This window comes from Setaria italica, chromosome V, assembly GCF_000263155.2.
Source record: "Setaria italica strain Yugu1 chromosome V, Setaria_italica_v2.0, whole genome shotgun sequence".
Taxonomy (NCBI): domain Eukaryota; kingdom Viridiplantae; phylum Streptophyta; class Magnoliopsida; order Poales; family Poaceae; genus Setaria; species Setaria italica.
Window position 1 is genome coordinate 44,021,089 of NC_028454.1, and position 22,316 is coordinate 44,043,404.

The following is a 22,316-nucleotide window of genomic DNA, read 5'->3' on the forward strand; positions in this document are numbered from 1 at the left end:
CGGCAATCATCTCTGCATCCATGGGCCTGGCCGGCCACCGACACCAATTGCTGCAGTGCTGATTTTGGAGGAACTGAAACCACGCCATCGCTACACGCATCAGTTGTTTTTCTAAGATAAGAACTCCTATACGGAGTATGTTTTTGTTTTACAATACAGTATCGCTATGTATTCGAAGAAACACACACTGTTTCCTAGGAGGCTTCCAGATGTTTCCCTTGCAGGAGACTCTTGGCGTCATGGTGGTGGTAGAGGCGCCAACTGCAAGATTATCGGAGGTGTTTGGGAGATAGGGGCTAAACTTTAACCCTGTCACATCGGATGTTCGGATACTAATTAGGAGGACTAAATATGAGCTAATTACAAAACTAATAGCAGAACCTCTAGGCTAAATCACGAGACAAATCTATTGAGCCTAATTAATCCATCATTAGCGAATGGTTACTGTAGCACCACATTGTCAAATTATGGACTAATTAGGCTTAATAGATTCGTCTCTCGATTTAGCCTAGGGGTTGTGTAATTAATTTTGTAATTAGTCTAGATTTAATACTCCTAATTAGTGTCCAACCATTTGATGTGACGGGGTTAAAATTTAACCCCCTCCTCCCAAACACTCCCATGGTGCCCCAGCCCTAGCAGCACCATGATGGTAACCTGGACCATAGAGGCAACCAGCTCTTGACCTCCGCACACCCAGGGGAGACAAACCATGGTTGATCACACGCCAATGGTCGGCGCAAGTCACATGAGAGAGAAAAACGCAAAAACTTCTCTCGCTCTCCACATGCGCTCATCAGAGGTTTCTACGTATACACGGTCAACAATAATAATGCAAACTCCTGCCGGCACCAATGATTGGCCGAGGCCGGTGCCTGCTCTGCGGTTCTGCCTGCAAGCAGCCTCCATTATTTGCTCCTCCTCTTCCTCGAGTTCCCAGCAAGTGAGTCGGCATTCAAAAATATCATCACACACTAAACAGTAATGCCAGTACACTTAGATCATGTCACACACACACACACACACACTATCATATCATATTCATGTCGTGTGGGCCAACCCAGCACAAGCTTCAAAGCTTTGAGAAAATAAATGGCGATGCAATTGATATCTATGCTTAGTACAATCATTTGCGTGTGCGTGTGGTTGTATTTGCATGCATGGTAATGCTATGGCGCCTAGCTGCTGCACTTCATGCTTATTGCTTGCTACTAGCTGTCGTCCACAGGCAGCTCCAGCTCGGCAGCTCGCCGTGCGCCGTCGTGAGACCTCATCAATAATCCGCCAGCGGGCAGCGGCGGGGCTAAACTTCCTCGTACGACGGCCGCTCGTCCAAACATTGGCTCTGCTCTGCATCCGGCAAAAGTTAATACGATTCCAAGTGAAAAATCACCGCATTTGCCTATCTTCGGCAATTAGCACTACTGAACTTGTAGCCACATAGATCTCTAGTGGCTCCGATGGATCATGCCATGCATGTGGATATTAGGATATAGCTCTTGGTACTAAATGTGTTTGGCCCCGGCACAGTTAGCTGGAGGGATGGATCGGGACACGCTGATTTGATAGGCCGTGGTGCTCATAAAACCCCCGAAAAGGCGCCTTGATTACGAGTAGTTTAGGGTGTGGATGGGAGCGCGCGAGAGACCACTCGTCCCATCATCCATTTGCAAATGTGTAGTCGGCACTAGCAAGCTCATCGTTACTAGTGATTAGTCCCGTAAGGAAAATAGCTCTAGGTCATAATGATTTTGGTGATTAATGATAACAGGATTAATGTGTTTGCAAGATGTACCTTTGTAGGTGTTTTAAGGTTACAAGACCATCAAAATGAGAAGAAAAAGAAAGACTTAGAAGAATTCTATGGCATTCAAATGATAGTAAAAAATTCAGAGATAGTCTTATTCTAAGACTTATAATGATGGTCATGAAGACGGGACAAAGACACGCAAAGATTTGAAGCGAATCCTACTTAAAATATGCACCGACACATTCCACTGACTCATACTCTGGTAATAGTAATCATCACCAATTCAATCGGTGACCACACGACAAAGGTAGGCGTGTGCACCGTTACCACCGATTCATACTCTGGTAACAGTAACCGTCACCGAATCAGTCGGTGACCACAGCTAGGGGCAAGGTAGGCGCGTGCACTGTTAGCACCGATTCATACTCTGGTAATAGTAACCATCACCGAATCAGTCAGTGATCGTCAGCTTGGCTCAGATCGGCTCTGGAAGTTTTGGAGTATAATTGAGCCTCATCGATTCATACAGTGGCTACAGTGACCATGGCAGCGAATGAGTCGGTGATGCGCAGAAAGTTGCAACGGCTATGCAATGGCTAGTTTCTTGGCTTGGTGCTATAAATACCCCTTTGCCTGGCCATTTCAAGGGTGTTAGAGCTTGGAGAAGCTATAGGATTGGTTCTCACATACACACAAGTGCTCTATTCACCAAAGTGCTAAAGAGAAGAATAAAGCAATTAGCATAAGGCTTAGGTCTTGTTTAATGCTAGTTTAGACCTTTTGACGCATTGCTTTAGGGATTAGCGTAGAGTTAGGCGAGGTTTGCACACCGTATCGGTGCTTGCTCACACCAAGAGTTGTAAATCTGGGGCTTGTAAGTCTTGCGAGACCCTCCAATCGCGTTTGTGGAGTGGCCGCCGGTGCTTGTGAGAGGGAGGAGAGGCCCTCAGTGTTTTGACAAAGCTCTACCAAGTGAAGAGCGGCAAGGAGCATTCAGAAGAGGCTAGGCGGAGATCCACTTGCGTGTGGGGAAGACCCGTCGGCTATCCTACAGAGTTACTTGACCGAGGAGTTTATGCCCTTGCGCGGGCATTCTCTTTGAGAGCATTCTCTTTGAGAGGGGCTCCAACAACGAGAACTAGTGGAAAGCTTTGCTTTCGATACTTGTAAAAAACACCGTGTCGCCACGCTGGGAGTTTGCCTTCTCTACCTCATTTACCTTCCGCATTTTTTATTGCACTTACAATTCCGTGTTTACCTTTTCTAGAATTGCCATGTATAATTTATAGGATTGAAACTTAGGGTGCAAAACTCTTTTGCGGTAGAAATAGCTATGTGAATATTTAGATAGAAATTGATATAGATTTCTATATGGGTTTGGAGCTTAATTTTTAAAACACCCAATTCACCCTGGTCCTTCAAGTCCAATCAAAATCAAATGGATCAAGCGGAAGCTAGCTACGCCGCGTTACTACAACTTCTACAAGCATGCAGCTATAGCTAGCTTGCTAGTCAAACGGCCGGATTCCCGGCTGGTCTTAATGCCTAAAGGCGACGTGCAATAGGGAAGTGGCCAATCATGAATTCCTAGTCCGTGCGTGTATCGGCAAGATTATCTGTTTTGATCGAAATGATTATTCTTTTTTTCTCTGAATACACAAATACTCGTTTCTCTTAATTTAATAGGCGAATTGTAGGCATATGGACCCATGGATGACTATCGAGGTCAAGATTCCTGCCAACAGTGGGGCTGTGAAAAGGCCTCTACGGAGGGACCATACGACGTGATGTCTTTCTTCCCAGTATTAGTCAGCATAAACAGCTGAATTATCGGCACATCACAAGGAGGCCGGAAAAAACTACATATACTAAGTCCTGCCTCTATTTTCCTTTTTTTTTTGTCTGGCACTGCAGCGAGATGTTTCTCCTTGTAGTTTTCTTTTGCCGCCAGTAATTCTTCACCCCTCTCAGGCTCAATTCAATGATGCTAAACAAATGGAGATGTGCCTGAATGATAACATCAAATGCCGGATGGCATACTCCGATCGGAAGCACAAGCAGTTTAACTTCTCAACTGAAAATGTTCAGCACGTACCGCCGCTTAACTAACTCAATAATGGCACACACCAAATCGCCACTAACACAAAACGGTCATGATCAATGCGCTAATGATGGCCACGCTGGTGCGCCACGATACCCAGCATATACATCAACAGAAAGCGCCGAGCGATCAATGCGCATGTGCGTGTGCGTATGCCCCGCCCTAGATAATAGGCCTACCAAACCCTCGCTCCACTCCTTTGGCGCCATCAGCAGAAACAGCAAGCCCCACACCTATATAGGCCCCGAATGTGCTTGCAAATACTTGCAAACTTCGGCATCTACAATCATGGAAACCCCTAGAAAATTTCAAGCCCCTCTTGGCACCTCCTCAACGCATGCACACGCGTGTGGAGGGTAGCAAACAAGAAAGGAAACAAGAACGAGGAAGCGGCTAAAAACGCACCCCTAACGAGGTGGTAGGATATAAGGATAGCTCATCGAGATGGCGTCATCATCGTATGGTAGAGTTCGTTCCCTCTGGTCAAGAGACGCAGCAGGCCTCAAGATCACCACCACAAGGCACAGGCAAGCGCCGCGAGCATGTGAGCCGCACATGACGGTGTCCCCCCCGGAACCACCCTCTCTGGCCTCTCGCGTCCTTGGGCATCATCGTCGCGGGATCGATCGATGGATAGATCGGGGGCACGCATAAGCACAGCTTCTTAACGGGAGGGGAGGCGACGGACACGGACAGGCTCCAGCCTCCAGGTGCAGCGCATGTGCCGCAACGTACAGCGCCCAGCCACCGCGTTGGATTGCTGCTGCCGCTCCCGGCGGAGGGTGGGCGGGGGCGGCTACGGAGCACAAGGGCCAGCCACAGCCGCCCGGGATGGCAGGGGCGACGCCGACGCCCGACGCCATACGGGCAACTCGTACTTGCCGTGTCCGTGCGCGTTGCCGCACGCTTGCTGGGTGTGTCCTTGCCGTCACGCGTCGAGGCTGGATTGGGCACCGGCGGACGACAGGGCCTCCTGCTTCGGATCGCAGTAAAGCGAGTCACCACCTGGTTGTTGGCTGTTTTTTCTCTATAGATCGTCGTTGCTCTGGACATCGTGCTCTGCTCGATCTTTCTCATACACTGATACAAGTGCTTGTTGGGAGTGCCCTGTTCTAGTTTCGTTTCCCTCTTTCTTCTCTTCTATGGATAAGAATTTTTCGCCTCTTGAATGAATCCATCCAATAAGCCAAGCCTAACTGCCCTGCCTAAGATGACTTCCAGGCGAGGAGATATTTATTTAGGTCTTCCGAAAGAAGTAGCAGCACCAAGTGGTAGTTAAGAGCCTAGTTGCGCGATTACATAATGCACATGGCGCTCAACTGAAAGCATTGTCACTGTCACCTTAACAAAGGACACCCCCCACCCTCCATTTATCTTTATAAGGCGTGACATGACTTGACAGGGTCTCCTAAATTACACTTTGACCGTTCATTTATTTTATATTATATTGTTTATGATTATGAACTTATGATCATTGGAGAGTACATTTGATAAAGAATCTAACCATTACAAGTTTATATTATAAAAATAAAAAATGTTGGTTAAATTATTGATCAAAGATTGTAAAGTTTGAAAATCTTAATATACGTGCGCCTTAGAAAAACAAAAACGAGGGAGTAAATTATTGCTGTTGACTTGCCGAAGAGTACCTCCAGCAGACAACTACTCGCCGAAAGGTTTATAATCACGCCTGGGGGTGTTTGGTTCTTTAGGACCTCCTAAAATTCATGTCACATCGAATATTCGGATGTTAATTATGAGGACTAAATATGAGCTAATTATAAACTAATTACACAGATGGAGGCTAATTCACGAGACGAATCTATTAAGCCTAATTAATTCATCATTAGCACATGTTTACTGTAGCATCATATTGTCAAATCATGAACTAATTAGGCTTAATAGATTCGTCTCGCAAATTAGTCTCCATCTGTACAATTGGTTTTATAATTAGTCTATGTTTAATGCTCATAATTAGTATTTAAACATTCGATGTGACAGGAATTTTAGGAGGTGCTAAAGAAACAAACACGCTTGAGGCAGTAGCTCCTCTTTTGACCTTGGGATTGGACGAAATGGTAAAAGGCAATGAGGTAGTACAACCTAATCACCTAAACCTTTTTACGCCACAACGAACAAAAAGTACTGCAGGGGGCATCTACCGGCACCTGAAAAGATGCCATGACACTTTCTTATCTCGAGAAAAGGAAAAGGATGCCACTTCCATTTTCTTGGATGAGCAGACCATGACTACCATTCCTACACGAAAATATGCCTGCAAAGAGACCCTCACAGAAAAGGGGCCAACAATTGGACACTTCCGTAACAGGCCCGTCAGTGGATCAGATCAACGAGAAGTGATCAGCCCAGGTCTCATCGGGTCTTCCAGCAAGAGGCCTGAACATACACCGCAGGCTCTGTATTCCCAGAGGCATCAGCCAAAAACTAGTTTCTATAACAAAAACACCAGGCAAGCACAAGCAGAGGAAGGCCAATGAAATTCTAGTAGCATTCAATTAAGAATGCTTCTCAATTTAACTTCAACCAGAGGAGTCTTCAAGATATGCAGCATATATACACGACTACATCACTGCATCTTACCGACCCTTAACAATGTTTAAATAGCCACAATACCTGACCCTCCCTCAGCACCTACGAGCTCTCAGTATGATTTCACAAAAAGTGGATTCTCTTCAGGATACACTACACTATATAAGCATAGTTATAACTGAAGGCTATTATAATGAGATCACAGCACTGCATGCTGGTGACTTCATGGCCCAAAATATTGTTTTAGTGGAACAATCGCTTCATAAGTTTTGTTCCCACTTGCCAGTACACCAGATCACTGGTTAAGCTTCGACTACAGCTGCTAGATCCTCTTCTGACGACGTTTCTGGTGTGACAATCTCTTCAGGCAAATCACTTGGGGAACCGCCTTCAGCCTCCTGCTCTTTAGGTGCTTCAGTTTCCATCAATTTCTTAAGTTGCATCTCTAGATCTTTTGCAACACTCTCATTTTCAGTAAGGTAAGATTTAAGGTTATCTTTACCATGGAAAGTAATATCATTGAAACTATAATATGCTCCACTAATCTTCTTGATAAGTTTGCGCTTCAATCCGAGTTCAACAAGCTCAGAACTGCGGCATATCCCCTTTCCAAATTCAATCTCAAACTGTGCAGTCTTGAATGGTGGGGCATGCTTGTTTTTCACAATCTTCACAGCAACTTGACTACCTATTGTCTGCAAATAGAAACAATTATCATTCAAAAGCAACATAAAGTTACGTGCATACTGTTTCAGGGAGCACCAAATCTTACTACATGCAAATCTAATATAAGTCAGTTATTCTGATTCACTACGAAACAAAACCACTAATATTTATGCTTGTAGAGTGACAGCACATGTATGTGCCTATAAGTTGCCTATTCTATGTGTCTAGTAGTGGTTCTGTTAAATAGGTCTCATGCAGAAATGGACATCTCTGTTTCGACAAAGTCATGCTGTGAACATACAGAACTTTACATGTTAAAGTATTGACTAATAATAGAAAACATGGAAATATTAAAGATACGGCTTAGTTAAATACCTCTTCTCCTTTCTTTACCAAACCAATACGCTTGATGTTCAAGCGAACAGAAGCATAAAACTTCAAGGCGTTGCCACCGGAAGTTACCTCAGTCGGTCCCCCAAATCCAAATGTGGCTACCTTGGCCCTGGTCTACAATGGCGATGAAAAAACTAAGTTAGTAGCAAAAAATACAAAGCTCATTGCAAGGAAAAGAATAGCTAGAACTTCAATTAAAAACAGATGAACTGCATGTAGAAATGCTAAGACTGCACAAGAAAAATCTGTACCCCTTCAAAAAATGGACAGAACTGTTAGCTAATGTTTTCTGATCTACAGTATGACATTCTTTTTTTAGCTTTAGAAGCATGTAATTCTGGAATATGAAGGTAAATAATGTACAATTGTAGTAACAAGAACATGTTCAGACTTGTTTATGTGATGCTTCACTTCAATGTGGCAAATAATGAAATCAATAATTCAATGCTACATAAATTACTTTAACCAAAGCTGAGGAATTATGTATGACTAATACCTGATTAATAAATAACAGAATTGTCTGGGAAAGTGAAAGGGAGTGGCTCAGCTTGCGAAGAGCTTGGCTCATCAATCTAGCCTGAAGAGCAACATGTGCGTCACCCATCTCCCCATCAAGCTCAGTCTTTGGGACAAGAGCTGCTACCTGCATCATTGAATAAATAATATTAACTGTAAGCTAAATCTGAAAGAAAGATATTGTTTCAGGCTATTAAAATTGAGCTGCATGCTTGAACTGCTAATTGGAAAATGTTTTTCCAAACTAAAATGGAACTGCACCACTGCACAGATTGAGAGTAACTCCGCTCAAAAAGAGAGAATCAGATTGGTGAAGCAGCTAGATGGAGCTAGGTCTTACACTGTCTACTACAACAACATCAACAGATCCACTTCGAATTAGTGTGTCCACAAGACTGAGTGCCTGCTCAGCACAGTCTGGCTGAGAAAGGAGTAAATTGTTGGTGTCAACACCAATTGACTCCGCAAGAGCTGGATCCAAAGCGTGCTCCGCATCTACAAAGGCACAGTAACCTAGAAAATGGCAAAAATATAAAATCATTAAGAATATTTTAACAGAAGTTGAAAAACACAAGCTTGTAGCTAAAGATAGAAATTCCTGTGCACGTAAAACTAAAATTTAATCATTTTTTAAACTACTCAAATGATTGTGCATGTCAGGGAAAAATGATAAGGATTGGTAGACAAAGTATGTTCATACTAGAGAAAGGTGCTGTCGGCCGACTTCTTTTCATGTTTCATACTCTAAATGTAAGACATACTTTCATTTTTACTTCAGGTATTGCAACTCCCATTCTTCAAATAGCTTTTGTTTAATAGGTGGGCTAGTAACCTTTTTCAAGGAAACTGGCATCTGTGAATGAAACTGAAAAGCAACCTATGTTCATGACTTGTGTTAAAATAGAATACTTAAAGAATTACGAATCATCATGCATTGGAGGAACTGCCTTAAAAATTGTCAAGGTTGGTGTGGTCTCCCCTCCTAGGTCAGGGAGAGGGAGGGAGGGAGGACCCAGTTTCCATAGGATAGTGCACCCCTTAGTGGTGAATGCTATAAAAAAGCAGCTGAGCATTAAATTAACAACATCATGTGCATGCTATAAATAAAATCTTAAACTTCATAGTTTTGGTTATCCTAGTTATCAAGGTACTTTCCTCTTTTTTCTCTATCCTAAGTAGCAAGTTGCTAGGTCAAGGAAATCATACTATAGAGGGGTAGAAAGTTCTGAGTTTACCCCCATTCTTTTGTGCTTCTGCAATGACATGTAGAGCAAGAGTTGTCTTGCCTGAAGCCTCTGGACCATAAACCTCTATGACACGCCCCTACAAAAGATATTGGCGCGAAACTTTTACAAAATAAAATAAGTCAACGAAGAACATCAGAAACTAGACTAACTGAATTTTTCCAATTTGAAAATAAAATCATGCAATGATCAACTGAAAAGAAGATCTGCTTAAATAATTTATATGCAAATGCATACCTTTGGAAACCCACCAGTTCCAAGAGCCATATCCAAAGCAAAAGACCCAGTAGATATTACAGGTACATCTCTATGGCCTTGTGAACGGCCAAGCCACATTATTGCCCCCTTCCCAAATGCTGATGTTATTTGATCGATAGCCTGGTGTAAAGCCAAGTCCTTCTTCGACATATTCTCCTCACCAGAGTCAGTTCCACTTGACTTTGACTTCTTTTTCGCTACATAGGCAAGAGAATCAGTAAGTGATCCAGTAGGTATTAGGAGAGGAGCATAACAGAAAGAAAGGAAAAAGTCATCTAGTAGTATAATCAAGTTACAGTGCAGGTAACAATAGGAGATTAAGACAGCGACACTACGTGGATAGCACGAGGGGAACTGCAGATGCCAATGCTCACTATATATAATAAAAGCATGTGAAAAAAGCATATGGGAGTTAAACTACAACCTTTAGATGAGAACTCTCGGCAATGAAACGTGGAGCCACAGATCCCTTGCTTATAGCTCTGCGCAAGTATTAGAGAAACAGAAAAATAGTAAATCACTAGGAAGAGCCTTTTCTAATTCTAGTGCATGTATCACATTGCATCTAATGTTATTACTTTTTTTAATTCTAGTCATCCAGTGTTGCAGTTCATACTATAGACAAATAATGAGCCAGTCAATCGGATTAGCACTGGTCATCCAGTTAGCATGGCATGAGACTGATTGTAACCTCTGGAAAGGCAGTGGTGCCTCTCTACTAATCTGACACATATATATTAATAGCAATGGAGTGTGCTTACGACTTTGTATGATGATTGGAAAAACAAACTTACCACGCAGTATGGGGAAACGTTATTTCCCACAGAAACGAGATATTTAGGCGGCGCTCAATAAAGCAGGGAGAAGTAAGCATTAAGCAAGTGATCAACGTGCATCAATTTAGTGAGATAAAAGGTCAGACAGGAAAATAACGGGTTTGCTCAGTCGGCAATCGAGATTCCAATGGAGGAATCAGCCCCCAAAGGCCGCGATTTCACATTCAAATGATCGAACTCCGCGACGCCGCGACCAAACTAGGGTTCCCACTCCCAATCAGCACGCTGGAAACACTAAACTAAACACATCGATCATTCCACCGGGAACCCACCATTCGCCAACCCATCCCAGCCCAAAATCATAAAACCGATTAAATACAGCGGAGAGAACCTCAGGGTGAGAAGAAGAGTAGGAGGCGGCGGCGATGGCGCGCCGCAGCGAGACGCGCCTGAGGAGGGTCGCCATGGCGGCGGCTTCGTCCCCAGCCGCTGGAAGCCGCGGGGAGAAGGGCGGGGGCGGAGGAGGAGGGGGCTAGGGTTTAGGGGTTTTGCGGGGCTTGGGGTTTTGGCTCCGCTCCGCCCGCTTTTTGAGTCCGGTCTCCGCCTCACCGGGCTCCCACTCCGGGTGTCGGGAAGAGCTCCCCCCTGGCCGGCGGTCGCGGGACACACCGCGATGGACCGCGCGTGGACCCATCTCAGTGCGGAGCCAACTGTTCAGAGTCTCAAGATGACCCACCCGTGGACGTGGTCCACAGAGGTTTCTTTATGTTGACTGGAAGCGGGCCCACATGAACTCGCCTGATGGGCTCGCACAGAGGCCCATCAGTGGACGAATACGTATACGGCTTGGCCCATTTCGCACCGTCGTATCCCCTGCTTCCAGCTTGCAGAGTTGCAGTACATCCTCAGATCCTCCTCCGTCCTCCCCTCGCGTAAGCTCGTCGTCTTCTCCGGCTGGAACCTCCGGCCAAAACCCAAACAAAACCGCTGTTCGGAGGGGCTTGCCTTGAGTGAGATTCAATCCTTCGGGGCGCCATTGCCGCCTGCTTCCTCTGCTACGAGAGGTGGGTCCTTTTCCATATCCATTTCTGCTCTTCTCGTCCCGCTCACTCCGTCGCTGGATGCTCCTGCTCCCGCGGCGTTGCTTCTCTGGGGGGCTGACCACTTCATCTCCATCCTCTATTGCCTCCTCGGATGCGGCAGCGACTCAGGCCGCAAATCGTGCAGGGAAAGCGGCACAGCGGCGCGCGGCTGTGCGGCGCTGCTGGCGACCTTGGGGGAAGTCCGTACCGCGTACCGGCCCCTGCCTCCGGTGGCCGTCCTCCGGCCTCCGCAGAAGCATCCGCCGCTCTCGCAGCGCCGACCGCCGGCGGCCTCGAGTCGGGAGCGCTGTCGGCAACAGTAAACCCGACCAATATTTTTTGCAAATCGCCCCCTCATTTGGATCGCAACTATTAATCGCGATCCAAATATTTTCATAAAACCCCCTATTTTGGATCGCGATTATTAATCAAGATCCAACTATTTGCTCAAAACCCCCTAATTTGGATCGCGACTATTAATCGTGATCTAATTTTTTGCGAATCAGTCCCTCAGGAGTTTGCCGGCGAGCCGCGGCCCTTGACGCATGCGGAGCGTGCGTTCACACCTCCCTCTCCTCGTAGCCGTCCTGGTGCTCCTCCTCCCAGTGTCCCTCCTCTTCCCGCTGCTTCTCCACGTGAGATTCGCGTGAATTCGCCGTCTTCCCCGATCGCAATCTCGCAACAAAACCATCGAATCGAGCTGCTGGTTTGAGGGAGGGCCTCCTTTGAGTGAGATCCAATCCTCAGGCGCCATTTTCTTACTGCGTTCCCCACAAAAAAAGTTGGGTTCTTCCCATGACCGTCGATACTCTTATCGCCCCGCTCGCTCCATCACTGGTTGCTCCTGCTCCCGCGGCATCACGTTCTCGCCAATACGAAACCTCGCGGCGGCGTTTCGTTGGTACGCCGGCTTCATTTCTCTTAGCTTATGTGATTTTTCTGTGCTTTTGGTTATGGAACTTAGTGACCTTTGTGGCTCATGGATGAGGTCTTAGAATACTCATGGATCACCAATTGAGCATTTTGTAGATGAACTGGTGGTGTAAAATGGGAAATTATTTGTGTCCCTGGGTACTGAACCAAATTTAACCTGCGAATGGAGTGTCTTGAACTGCATTACTACCTATCTTTACATCTCTATTTGTCTTTGGACGTTTGATGCATATGAAAAGTCGGGCATTTGCTTAAGTTTGTTCACAGTGCAGCCTTATGTTGGATATAGTGCTATTAATGAACTATATGAGCATTTTAAAATAAACCACATATACTGGAGGAATGACTGATGCCTGTATGTTTTGATGCTGATTTCAGTTAAAACAAAACTAGCCATGGATGTCAAGAGTTTTGACCTGGGTTGTTCCTTGGGTATGGAGAATGACAGTCTAAGTTTGTCGCCATTTCTGAACAAACTTTTCAGAGAGGTCTGTAGTTTTGACACCCCAACCTCGAGGCACATTACTTTGCATTTTGATGATGATTTGAGTTGCAGTGGGAGGATCGCAAGGCAAGGGGATTGTTTCACCATGACATCAGCTCGTGTGAAACTAAGGTTTTATTTTCCATTCTCTCTGATTAACTGCCCAAGTTTCTTTTGTTGATTTTATTTTTTTTTCTATTCTAATTCTATACAATCATGTGATGATAGGTACTACCTGGACAACACAACTTTGTGGCAACATTAATAGAAGGACGTGATCAAAAGAAACGACCTACTGAGTTCGGAATGAACCAAGTCCTCCAGCCATTTGATAGTGGGAAGTTCAATTTCACAAAAGTTAGGCCAGAGGAAGTGATCTTCAGATTCTGTGAAGCTGATAAAGACTCTGCCCAGTATTTTAATGATGCTCCTGATACTGTTTCATCTTCATCTAGTGCCATTTTGATTAATGTCAGTGTGTTCCCCTCTCAAAAATTCACTTACACCTTACTGATAGAATTAAAACATGATTGATCGTTTGTCATTTCCACATCACAGGTGAGTCCAATTGGTTACTGCCATGTTCTTTTGACCCCCCAAATCCAGGATTGTTTGCCGCAAAGGATTGATCACGAGAGCTTCTTAATGGCCATGTATGTTGCTAGGGAGGCAAGGAATCCCTTCTTCAGAGTTGGTTATAACAGTTTGGGTGGCTTTGCAACTATCAACCACCTTCACTTCCAGGTTAGTCTTTAGAATCGTATAGTTGTCAATTGCACTAAGGCAACTGTCCCTTTTTCACAGTACCTCTCAGCAAGTCCTGTACTGACATTTTGTTCATTAGGCATACTACCTGAAAGTACAGTATCCAGTTGAAAAGGCAACCACAGAGAAGCTCACAACCCTAGTCAATGGTGTGAGCATTGCCCAGCTGGTGGGTTATCCAGTAAGTGGTTTTGTGTTCGAAGGTGGGGCGAGCCTTGAGGATTTGTCATGTATGGTTTCGAAAGTCTGCATCTTCTTGCAAGAGAACAACAGACCTTTCAATGTCCTTATCTCTGAATCCGGCAGGAGAGTTTTCCTCCTACCACAGGTATTGCCATGCAACCTCCGTTCTGAATTATGAAACAATGTTCTTAATTCATACTTTAGCATTGTATTGACATTTATCTCCCTCCTAATCGATCGACCAGTGCTACGCGGAGAAGCAGCTCCTCGGAAAGGCAAGCCAAGAGTTCCTCGAAATGAGAATCAATCCCGCAATCTGGGAGCTCAGTGGCCATTTGGTACTGAAGAGGAAGAAGGACTACGATGAAGCCTCTGAGCTATACATATGCAGATTTTTGGTTGAAGCAGCTGTTTCTGAAACAGAATTCCAACAGCTGAAGCAATGTGTGCTTGACTTCCTGACTGCCTCTGCTGCTTGTAATTCGGATATAGATTCCTAGAGAGTGGTGACTAATGATTTTGGGTACTGTATTCATAACTGTTACGATGGTATATCATACATTTGTGACGACTGTTCATCTCTGCAATGAGAAACACCTGTCTTCTCCATCTGCAATTTCACAACAAAACCACCAGATACTGGTACACAGTAGTTGGCTTTGTATTGGAAAGTAGCGCACGGCTTGGGGATTTGCCGAATGTGCTGCTTTCAGCGGTCGAAATATTCGTTGAAGGGAACAATAGACAATTCAGCTTCCTTATCTCCGAATCTGGCAAGAGAGTTTTCCTCCCACAACCATTACTTATTGCCATGCAACCTCAGCTGTATTAGTCCTGAAATTTGGACTTGCTCATTCTTCAAAGTCTAGCAGTGGGATAATACCATTTGCCGCCCTCATTGGATCAGTGCTGTACTGCTATGACATGAAGGAGCTGCTTGGTCCAGCGAGTCGAGAGCTCCTCTACAAAGAATAAGTCCAACGATCTAGGAGTTCAGTGGCCATTTTGGTACCGAAAAGGACTAGATTACAGATTACTAGAGTGAAGCTGGTGAGAGAAACATTCTGATTACTGATTGAACATCAGGATTTGAAGAGATTCGTCCTGACTCATGAGTTCCTGACCGGGGCTGCTGGATGCAACTCTGCCATAAGTTTGCCTAGAGTGCTGACTAAACGATTTCGTATCACTACAGGTTAAAGAATTATAGTTGTAGGTGAACTAAATTGGTCCAAAACTGCTCTTATGAGATGTTACGTACTGTGATTTAAGTCTCGATCATGCTTATGAGGAGGTGGTACCCAGAGGTTTAATCGAGTACATACTTTTTAAGGTATCAACGGCCTATTAGCTCAGTTGGTTAGAGCGTCGTGCTAATAACGCGAAGGTCGCAGGTTCGAGACCTGCATGGGCCAAAGTTTTTAGTTTTTTCTGATTCTCTTTTTAATTAATTTATTTTTTTGCATGGGGCCGCAGCCCGGGGATTTGGGCTTTACCGGCTTCATCATCTTTCTTCCCAGCTACAGCAACGCTAAGCCGTACTAAAGGGACCTGTATTTTTAGCGTATTCACGTGGACGGTGGCATGGCTGCAATCTTGCAGACGGCGTGTTTCAAGACCACGAGTGTAGGTGTTGTCAGTGCATGCTGATCGATCTACAAGTATTTTGACTTATCTACAGCCGCCGAACCAAACGCATGCACAGTTTTTTTTTCCCTCTCTTCATCGTTTATTCTATTACAAAACGCAAACGCATTTCATGCAGACACCGACAGCGATAGAGATGTGAAAGTTGACCCCATCCAGAAAGCGGAGTGCTCGGTGCTCCATGAAACAATCTCACTGCTTTATGTGTCAGGGTCGTTCAGAATTATCTTAATTTACTTAGACTTTTAGTAAACGCATACGTGTTTTTGTTTATGACGGGTGATTTAGAACAAGTCATTACTGCGCCATCAGCTTCAACTAACCGTGCCTACGTACGGCTACAGATGCCGTATCCTCACGTTCAACCACGTGTTCTAGAAATCAATCCTCCCTTGGGTAGACGAAAGGCTGTACTGGATTAGAACTTGGAAGGCTCTATAATTCCTGCATGGCATTTGAAGTCTGTAGCTGCAGTGGCCGATATATTTTTACTATTTTCTTTGTTGATTGAAAAAACATTTAAAAAATAGGCAAAAGCCCAGATGGGCTAACGGGCGGATCAAGATGACTAGCCCGCCCATAACCCGGGCAACTACTAGATTTAGGCGGCCAGGCCGGGCCCACCGCATCTACTGCGACCTGTGCTGTGCGCCAAGCATGAAACATCCGGGCCAGGACTGTACTCGGCCACGTTGCCTAAGTCCTACCTCTCTCCGTCCGTCCAGCCCACACAACTCCCTCTCTTCTTTACCCGGCTTGCGATTCCCCTCCCCCCAAACCCAGGCTACCCGATCCGGAGCGTTTCTCTCTCCGCGATGGCCGAGCAGCCCCCGCCCGGCGGGATCGACCCGCGCAGCGGCTTCTGCGCCGCGACGCGGACCTTCCACAGCCTGCGCCCGTCCTCCACGCTCCCGCCGGACTCCCTCCCGGCCACCGCCACCGCCTACGCCTTCTCCACCCTCCGCTCGCCGCTACCCGACCGCCCCGCGCTCGTCGACGCCGCCACCGGCATTGCCGTCTCCTACCCCTCCTTCCTCGCCGCCGTCCGCTCCCTCGCGGGGGGGCTCTGGTCCGCCCTCGGCGTCCGCCCCGGGGACATCGCGCTCGTCGTCGCTCCGTCCCGCCTCGACGTCCCCGTGCTGGACCTCGCGCTCATGTCCGTCGGCGCCGCCGTCTCGCCCGCGAACCCGGCGTCCACCGCCGAGGAGTTCGCGCACATGGTCGCGCTCGCCAGGCCGGTCGTCGCGTTCGCGGCCCCCGAGGTGGCCGCTAAGCTGCCGAGGGGCCTCCGGTGCGTCGTCATCGGGTCGGACGAGTACAAGAGGCTGTCGTCCGCCGGAGGCGCGTCGCCGCCGCCGCCGGTGGCGGTGAAGCAGTCCGACACGGCGGCCGTGCTGTACTCGTCGGGCACCACGGGGCGGGTGAAGGCCGTCGCGGTCTCGCACCGCAACCTCATCGCGCTGATCTGCACGCACAGGGCGAACCGGGAGAAGGTCGAGAAGGAGGCTGCCGAGGCCGGCGAGGAGCCGCCCCCACCCACGGTGACGCTGCTCCCCCTCCCTCTCTTCCACGTGTTCGGGTTCATGATGCTGCTCAGGTCCGTGGCCATGGGGGAGACCGCCATCCTCATGGAGCGCTTCGACTTCGGCGCCGCGCTGCGCGCCGTCGAGCGGTACCGCGTCACGCTGCTGCCCGCGGCGCCCCCGGTGCTGGTGGCCATGATCAAGTCCGAGGAGGCGCGCCGCCGCGACCTCTCCTCCCTCCTCGTCATCGGCATCGGCGGCGCGCCGCTCGGCCGCGAGGTCGCTGAGCGCTTCGCCGCCATCTTCCCCGACATAGAACTTGTTCAGGTTCCACGCACCCTGCAGATAATCAGTTAACACCAAGGCTCTCTTGTGACGTTGTGCGCACGCCAGATTCCATTCTGAATCTATGTTTCTGATTCCAGGGCTATGGTCTGACGGAATCGTCTGGATCGGTGGCTGCCACGGTTGGTCCGGAGGAGTCCAAGGCCTACGGTTCGGTTGGAAAGCTGTCATCGCACATGGAGGCTAAGATCGTCGACCCCACCACCGGCGAGGCGCTCGGGCCGGGGCAGCGCGGGGAGCTTTGGGTCCGTGGACCAGTCATTATGAAAGGCAAGTAGACTAAACCTTAGGGGGTGTTTGATACCCGCTAAACTTTAGCACCTGTCACCATATCGGACCATATGAGATGTTTGATACTAATTAGAAGTATTAAACATAGTCTAATTACAAAACTAATTGCACAGATGGAGTCTAATTTGCGAGACGAATCTAATTCACGCGACGAATCTATTAAGCCTAATTAGTCTATGATCGGATGGATTAACTTTTGCACGCGAAGTTCTTCCGATGATTATCCATTCCCTAGGACTTTCATCGGTAATATAATCACACGGTTGGATTGTACAGTTTTGTTTTGTCCGAGTCATGGGCTGTTGATTGCCGTGTCTGAAGCCATGCATTCCTGTCATTAGACCAAGCTCTTCTAAGGGCCTGTTTGGCTCTAGGGTGTTAAAAGTTTACACCCATCATATTGAATATTTGGATGCTAATTAGGAGTATCAAATATAGGCTAATTACAAAACTAATTGCACAGATGGAGTGTAATTCGCGCTAATTAGTCCATGATTTGACAATGTGGTGTTACAGTAACCATGTGCTAATGATGGATTAATTAGGCTTAATAGATTCGTCTCGTGAATTAGCACAGGGTTTTGCAATTAGTTTTATAATTAGCTCATGTTTAGTTCTCCTAATTAGCATCCGAACATCCGATGTGACACTGTTAAAGTTTAGCACCTCGTATCCTAACACCCCCTAATTTGCAAGCTGCATGGTTTGCGTGCCATGTGTTTCATGGGGGCCTTTCTTTGTCATTTTGCTTAAACATTTGTCCATCCAAATCCAAATACAGTTGGTCAGTGCAGTACCTTTATAGCTACAGATCTGCATCACTGGCAATGCATGGCTGCCTGTTCTGCTACTTTATTTCTAATGAATAGTACTAATGCCATCCTGGCACTGATAAGCATTCAGTGTCCGTTGAAATTGTATATTATCAGCGAGCCATGTGGACAACATGGTGTTTTATGTCTGAAAAACAGCACTTCTTTCGCTTTCATGCTTGGCGTAGCAACTGTTTAGAATGTGAGCTGGTCTGGGACGCCAATGAACCGACTTCATCAGATTATTTCAAGGTTTGCTAGTAGCAGGACACAGATCATAGATCATAAGTTTTTTGTCATGTTTTTATTTTTTTTAAGGCAATACGTTCCCAGGGAACTTTTTTTGTTTTATATATTTCCTTTGAATATTGGAAATTGTTCATTTTTGGGCTACTACATGAGTCATATGATGATTTTTTCCAGGTTATGTGGGTGATGACGAGGCAACTGCAGCAACAATGGATTCAGAAGGCTGGTTGAAAACTGGTGATCTATGCTACTTCAATGAAGATGGTTTCCTCTACATTGTTGATCGATTAAAGGAGTTGATAAAATACAAGGGATATCAGGTGATGCAGACTATCACAGCTAGTACAAAAACTGCGATAAAATTACCATTGAAGGATTTTATCTGACAAATTTTTGTTTGTGTTTGCGTGGTACTGATATAAATCTTGCTTCAGGTGCCTCCAGCTGAACTGGAGCATATCCTGAATTCTCATTCTGATATCATGGATGCTGCAGTTATCCCGTAAGTACCTGGCAGTAAACCTGTGAAATTCTATACGACTATAGATTCGAACTAATGCTGCTGTAAGATTCCTTCATCATGGGACAATATGTGAGATGTTCCTTCTGTATGCACTATGCAGATATCCAGATGAAGATGTCGGGCAATTACCAATGGCTTTCATAGTGAGGAAACCAGGCTCAAACCTCACCGAGCAACAAGTCATGGATTACGTGGCTAAACAAGTATGCTTCTCCTTTTGATTAGTTCTGCTCCATATAGTTTCATATTGAACTACAGGTGTCCTGTCATAGTCAACTTCGTTCAACCTTTTTCCTAAACAAATTGTGCAAGTTGCCAAGTTGAGTAGAAATTCTTGCTATTTTAGTATTGTTAGTTCACACTGGTTTTGTGCTTGTCTGCTGTTAAGCATAACATTCTTTGCCCTGATGCAAAAGGCAACACTGAAACGTCATGTACTACTATAGCATACTGTTTGCATGTATCTATGGAAAGCAACCTAACTTTCCAGCGGCCATTCCAGCAAGGGATCATGCCGCCACTGATCCTTTCTTTATGCATGATATTCTAACAACCTTTTGCTGGAATAACTTGATAATGCCTTAGCACTTCAGGCTAACTCCGGCCTGATTTTTTTCCTTTTATGGCAGGTCGCACCGTACAAGAAAGTCCGCCGAGTGGCCTTTGTCTCTGCAATACCAAAATCGCCTGCCGGGAAGATCTTGCGGCGCGAGCTTGTACAGCAGGCCGTGTCCATGGGTGCCTCCAAGCTTTGAGGTTTATGCTGACTTGGAAATCTAGGAGGAAAGTTCTTGTGTAGTATACCATATTACCAGACCCGGGATTTGTACTGTTAGAATAATTAGGTTGTTGGCCCATTATTTAATTGATCAAATAAATCCCAAGGCTCATTAGTGGTGGTAGTTACACTTGGAAGTTGAGAGGGTCTCTAACCAATCAATTTATAAGGTGGAGCTATGCTGCATCTGTTGAGAAGTTGAGGGAGGGATAGCAGGACGTGCTCGCCGCCCCGCGCCGTGATCGGACGGGATGTGTGGGCTGGGCTTGGTCAGGTTTTGTTAACAGATGATGGACAGGATGTGTGGGCTGGGCTTGTTCAGATTTTGTTAACAGACGATTGAATAGCTGGTAGCTATACCTATCAGTTACCACCAGAAATTGATCGTTTGATTGCTACATTAACCTGGGCATCCAAGAGTCTTTGTATAAGAGAGGTGCTACCTCTCATTCTTTTGCGTGCGTCAAACAACTCCACCAGAGCTTGCTATCTTCCACTCTTGCGTTGCGCTCTTGTCATATCCGTTCCGGCTGTCTACGTGCACAAAGTTGCATCCTTGTTTGGGACTCTGCACCTGAGGAGTAGGAGGGCGATCAAGTTTTTGGGGAGCGCATTTGCGCGACTGCTTGCTGTGTACGTCTACTTCCTGAAGGCGCAACTGCACGGCGAACTTTTGCACTGCGTCAACTCTCGATCGACTACACTGAACAAGCTCAACTAGCAATGTTGGGTAATGGCGCATCTGGTTCCTCCGGAACTGGCCCCATCTCAGAGTACTTTCTTATGAACCAGTCTTTCGTTTCAAAGTATCTGTTGCATGCTTTATGTTCACTGCAAATATAATAGATCATGTTCCTGTGTATGCTATCTTAGATCATGTTCCTGTGTATGCTATCTTTAATGTTATGATTTATGTTTTAATTCGGATTAAACTGAACTGCAAACTTTCTCTAATTTCAACAATCCAAAAATTTGATAGGGCTTTTTCGGTAGTTGGCTTTGCTACGTAATTGAAACCGAATGTATTTGATGGAACGAATTATAAGAGATGGGTTGGCAGACTTGAGTTATGGCTCATGGCTACGAACGTGTGGTTAATTACCCATGAGCGTCCTGTGGGACCGCACACCTCCGTTGAGGATTTATTGTATATATGTCTGCTGACAATTTGTTCAAAGGGGCTGTGATCAGTGTTCTTGTTGAGAACTTGATCGATTCATACATGTAGCTTCCCTCTAGCAAGGCAGTGTGGGATGCACCCAGGCAAATTTCGGGGTATCCGATGCAGGGAGCGAGTTGTACATCATAGAGCAGTTCTATGACTACAAGATGGTCGATGACCGTTCTGTAGTTGAACATGCTCATGAGTTACAGGCTCTTGCGAAGGATCTTGTGAATGTCATGTGTGAGCTGTCGGATAAATTTATGGCTGGTGGTATCATTGCTAAATTGCCTCCTTCTTGGAGGAACTTTGCTACTACTCTGAAACACAAGAGACATGAGTTCACTGTAGCCGGTCTGATCGGCACTCTTGATGTTGAGGAAAGGCGAGAGCAAAGGATTCACGTGTGCGTGGCAATGAGGGAGGTTCTAGCGCTCATATGGTGTAGAAAAGGAACTTCCAATCCCACAAAAAATAAGGGCAAAGCGAAAGCTAAGTTTCAACACAAGACTACTCAGACTACCAACTTTAACAAAAAGAAGAACAACAAGGGAAAGTGCTTATGTGCGGTGTTTTTTACCATTGGGCTAAGGACTGCAAGGACCGCAAGGACAAACAGCAACACGGGCAGAAGAAGTCTGCTAATGTTGTTATTAGCGATGCTGAGAAGGGAACATCAGGGTATGGTAATCATGCTTTTGTTCTTTCAATTTATCATTTACCAAATTGGTGGATTGACACCGGAGCTAATATACATGTATGTGCCGATATTTCTTTGTTTTCCTCTTACCAGGTCACAGGGATTAGATCCGTGTTGATGGGGAACGACTCAGGTGCTGCTGTTCGCAGTGTTGGTACGGTCAATCTAAAGTTTACTTCGGGAAAGACTGTGCGGCTAAAGAACGTGCATCATGTCTCCTCAATAAATAAAAATTTTGTTAGCGGATCCCTTCTTTGTAAGTATGATTTTAAGTTGTTGTTCGAATCAAACAAGTGTGTTGTTTCTAAGTTTGGCTCCTTTGTTGGCAAAAGATATGAATGTCAAGTGTGTGTGCAATCTAAGCAACCCTGCAAGCCTCACAAGGCTACTGAGGCGAGGAACTTGTCACCATTAGAATTAGGGGGTGTTTGGTTCCACGAACTAAAGTTTAGTCCCTATCACATCGAATGTTTAGATACTAATTAGGAGGACTAAATATGAGCTAATTATAAAACCAATTGCACAGATGGAGGCTAATTCGCGAGACGAATCTATTAAACCTAATTAATGTATGATTAGCACATA

The 22,316-nt window shown here is 45.9% G+C and overlaps 3 protein-coding genes and 1 non-coding gene across 6 annotated transcripts; 3 read left to right on the forward strand and 1 right to left on the reverse strand.

The window, feature by feature from the left end:
• Positions 1 to 6,337: 6,337 nt before the first annotated feature.
• Positions 6,338 to 10,915, reverse strand: LOC101781240 (DNA repair protein recA homolog 3, mitochondrial). The gene is made up of 8 exons (XM_004970885.4): positions 10,646 to 10,915; positions 9,903 to 9,960; positions 9,458 to 9,675; positions 9,212 to 9,299; positions 8,317 to 8,489; positions 7,957 to 8,103; positions 7,443 to 7,574; positions 6,338 to 7,096 (listed from the first exon to the last, which is right to left on the reverse strand). The coding sequence occupies exons 1-8, from the start codon at positions 10,718 to 10,720 to the stop codon at positions 6,704 to 6,706; spliced, it is 1,284 nt and encodes a 427-aa protein (XP_004970942.1). The 5' UTR covers positions 10,721 to 10,915; the 3' UTR covers positions 6,338 to 6,703.
• Positions 10,916 to 11,119: 204 nt separating this feature from the next.
• Positions 11,120 to 14,310, forward strand: LOC101780560 (GDP-L-galactose phosphorylase 1). 3 transcript variants are annotated; one of them, XM_012846086.3, is made up of 9 exons: positions 11,144 to 11,318; positions 11,458 to 11,655; positions 11,843 to 12,237; positions 12,648 to 12,757; positions 12,826 to 12,885; positions 12,982 to 13,224; positions 13,312 to 13,497; positions 13,598 to 13,846; positions 13,947 to 14,310. In XM_012846086.3, the coding sequence occupies exons 3-9, from the start codon at positions 12,132 to 12,134 to the stop codon at positions 14,199 to 14,201; spliced, it is 1,209 nt and encodes a 402-aa protein (XP_012701540.1). In that variant the 5' UTR covers positions 11,144 to 11,318; positions 11,458 to 11,655; positions 11,843 to 12,131; the 3' UTR covers positions 14,202 to 14,310. The 3 variants fall into 3 exon arrangements, with proteins under 3 accessions (XP_004970941.1, XP_012701540.1, XP_004970940.1); XM_004970883.4 differs by having other exon boundaries at positions 11,458 to 12,237; XM_004970884.4 differs by lacking the exons at positions 11,458 to 11,655; positions 11,843 to 12,237 and having other exon boundaries at positions 11,120 to 11,318.
• A 732-nt stretch (positions 14,311 to 15,042) lies between these two features.
• TRNAI-AAU lies at positions 15,043 to 15,116 on the forward strand. The gene has a single exon. It is a non-coding gene; the product is annotated as a tRNA-Ile (tRNA).
• Positions 15,117 to 16,066: 950 nt separating this feature from the next.
• Positions 16,067 to 20,273, forward strand: LOC101780161 (4-coumarate--CoA ligase-like 5). The gene is made up of 6 exons (XM_004970882.3): positions 16,067 to 17,198; positions 17,297 to 17,486; positions 18,743 to 18,888; positions 19,003 to 19,070; positions 19,192 to 19,294; positions 19,721 to 20,273. Exons 1-6 carry the CDS (start codon positions 16,164 to 16,166, stop codon positions 19,844 to 19,846), a joined length of 1,668 nt encoding a protein of 555 aa, XP_004970939.1. The 5' UTR covers positions 16,067 to 16,163; the 3' UTR covers positions 19,847 to 20,273.
• Positions 20,274 to 22,316: the final 2,043 nt, after the last annotated feature.

Excerpts from the sequence above, each read along its gene's own strand:
- LOC101780161 (XM_004970882.3), top strand. The coding sequence starts at position 16,164 with ATGGCCGAGCAGCCCCCGCCCGGCGGGATCGACCCGCGCAGCGGCTTC. Across the intron at positions 17,199-17,296 it reads CCGACATAGAACTTGTTCAG|GGCTATGGTCTGACGGAATC; the intron begins GTTCCACGCACC and ends TTCTGATTCCAG. Across the intron at positions 18,889-19,002 it reads TAAAATACAAGGGATATCAG|GTGCCTCCAGCTGAACTGGA; the intron begins GTGATGCAGACT and ends ATCTTGCTTCAG.
- LOC101780560 (XM_004970883.4), top strand. The coding sequence starts at position 12,132 with ATGACCGTCGATACTCTTATCGCCCCGCTCGCTCCATCACTGGTTGCT. Across the intron at positions 12,238-12,647 it reads CTCGCGGCGGCGTTTCGTTG|TTAAAACAAAACTAGCCATG; the intron begins GTACGCCGGCTT and ends TGCTGATTTCAG. Across the intron at positions 13,225-13,311 it reads CTAGTGCCATTTTGATTAAT|GTGAGTCCAATTGGTTACTG; the intron begins GTCAGTGTGTTC and ends TCCACATCACAG.
- LOC101781240 (XM_004970885.4), bottom strand. The coding sequence starts at position 10,720 with ATGGCGACCCTCCTCAGGCGCGTCTCGCTGCGGCGCGCCATCGCCGCC. Across the intron at positions 9,961-10,645 it reads ACTCTTCTTCTCACCCTGAG|AGCTATAAGCAAGGGATCTG; the intron begins GTTCTCTCCGCT and ends ATACTTGCGCAG. Across the intron at positions 9,300-9,457 it reads GAACTGGTGGGTTTCCAAAG|GGGCGTGTCATAGAGGTTTA; the intron begins GTATGCATTTGC and ends TATCTTTTGTAG.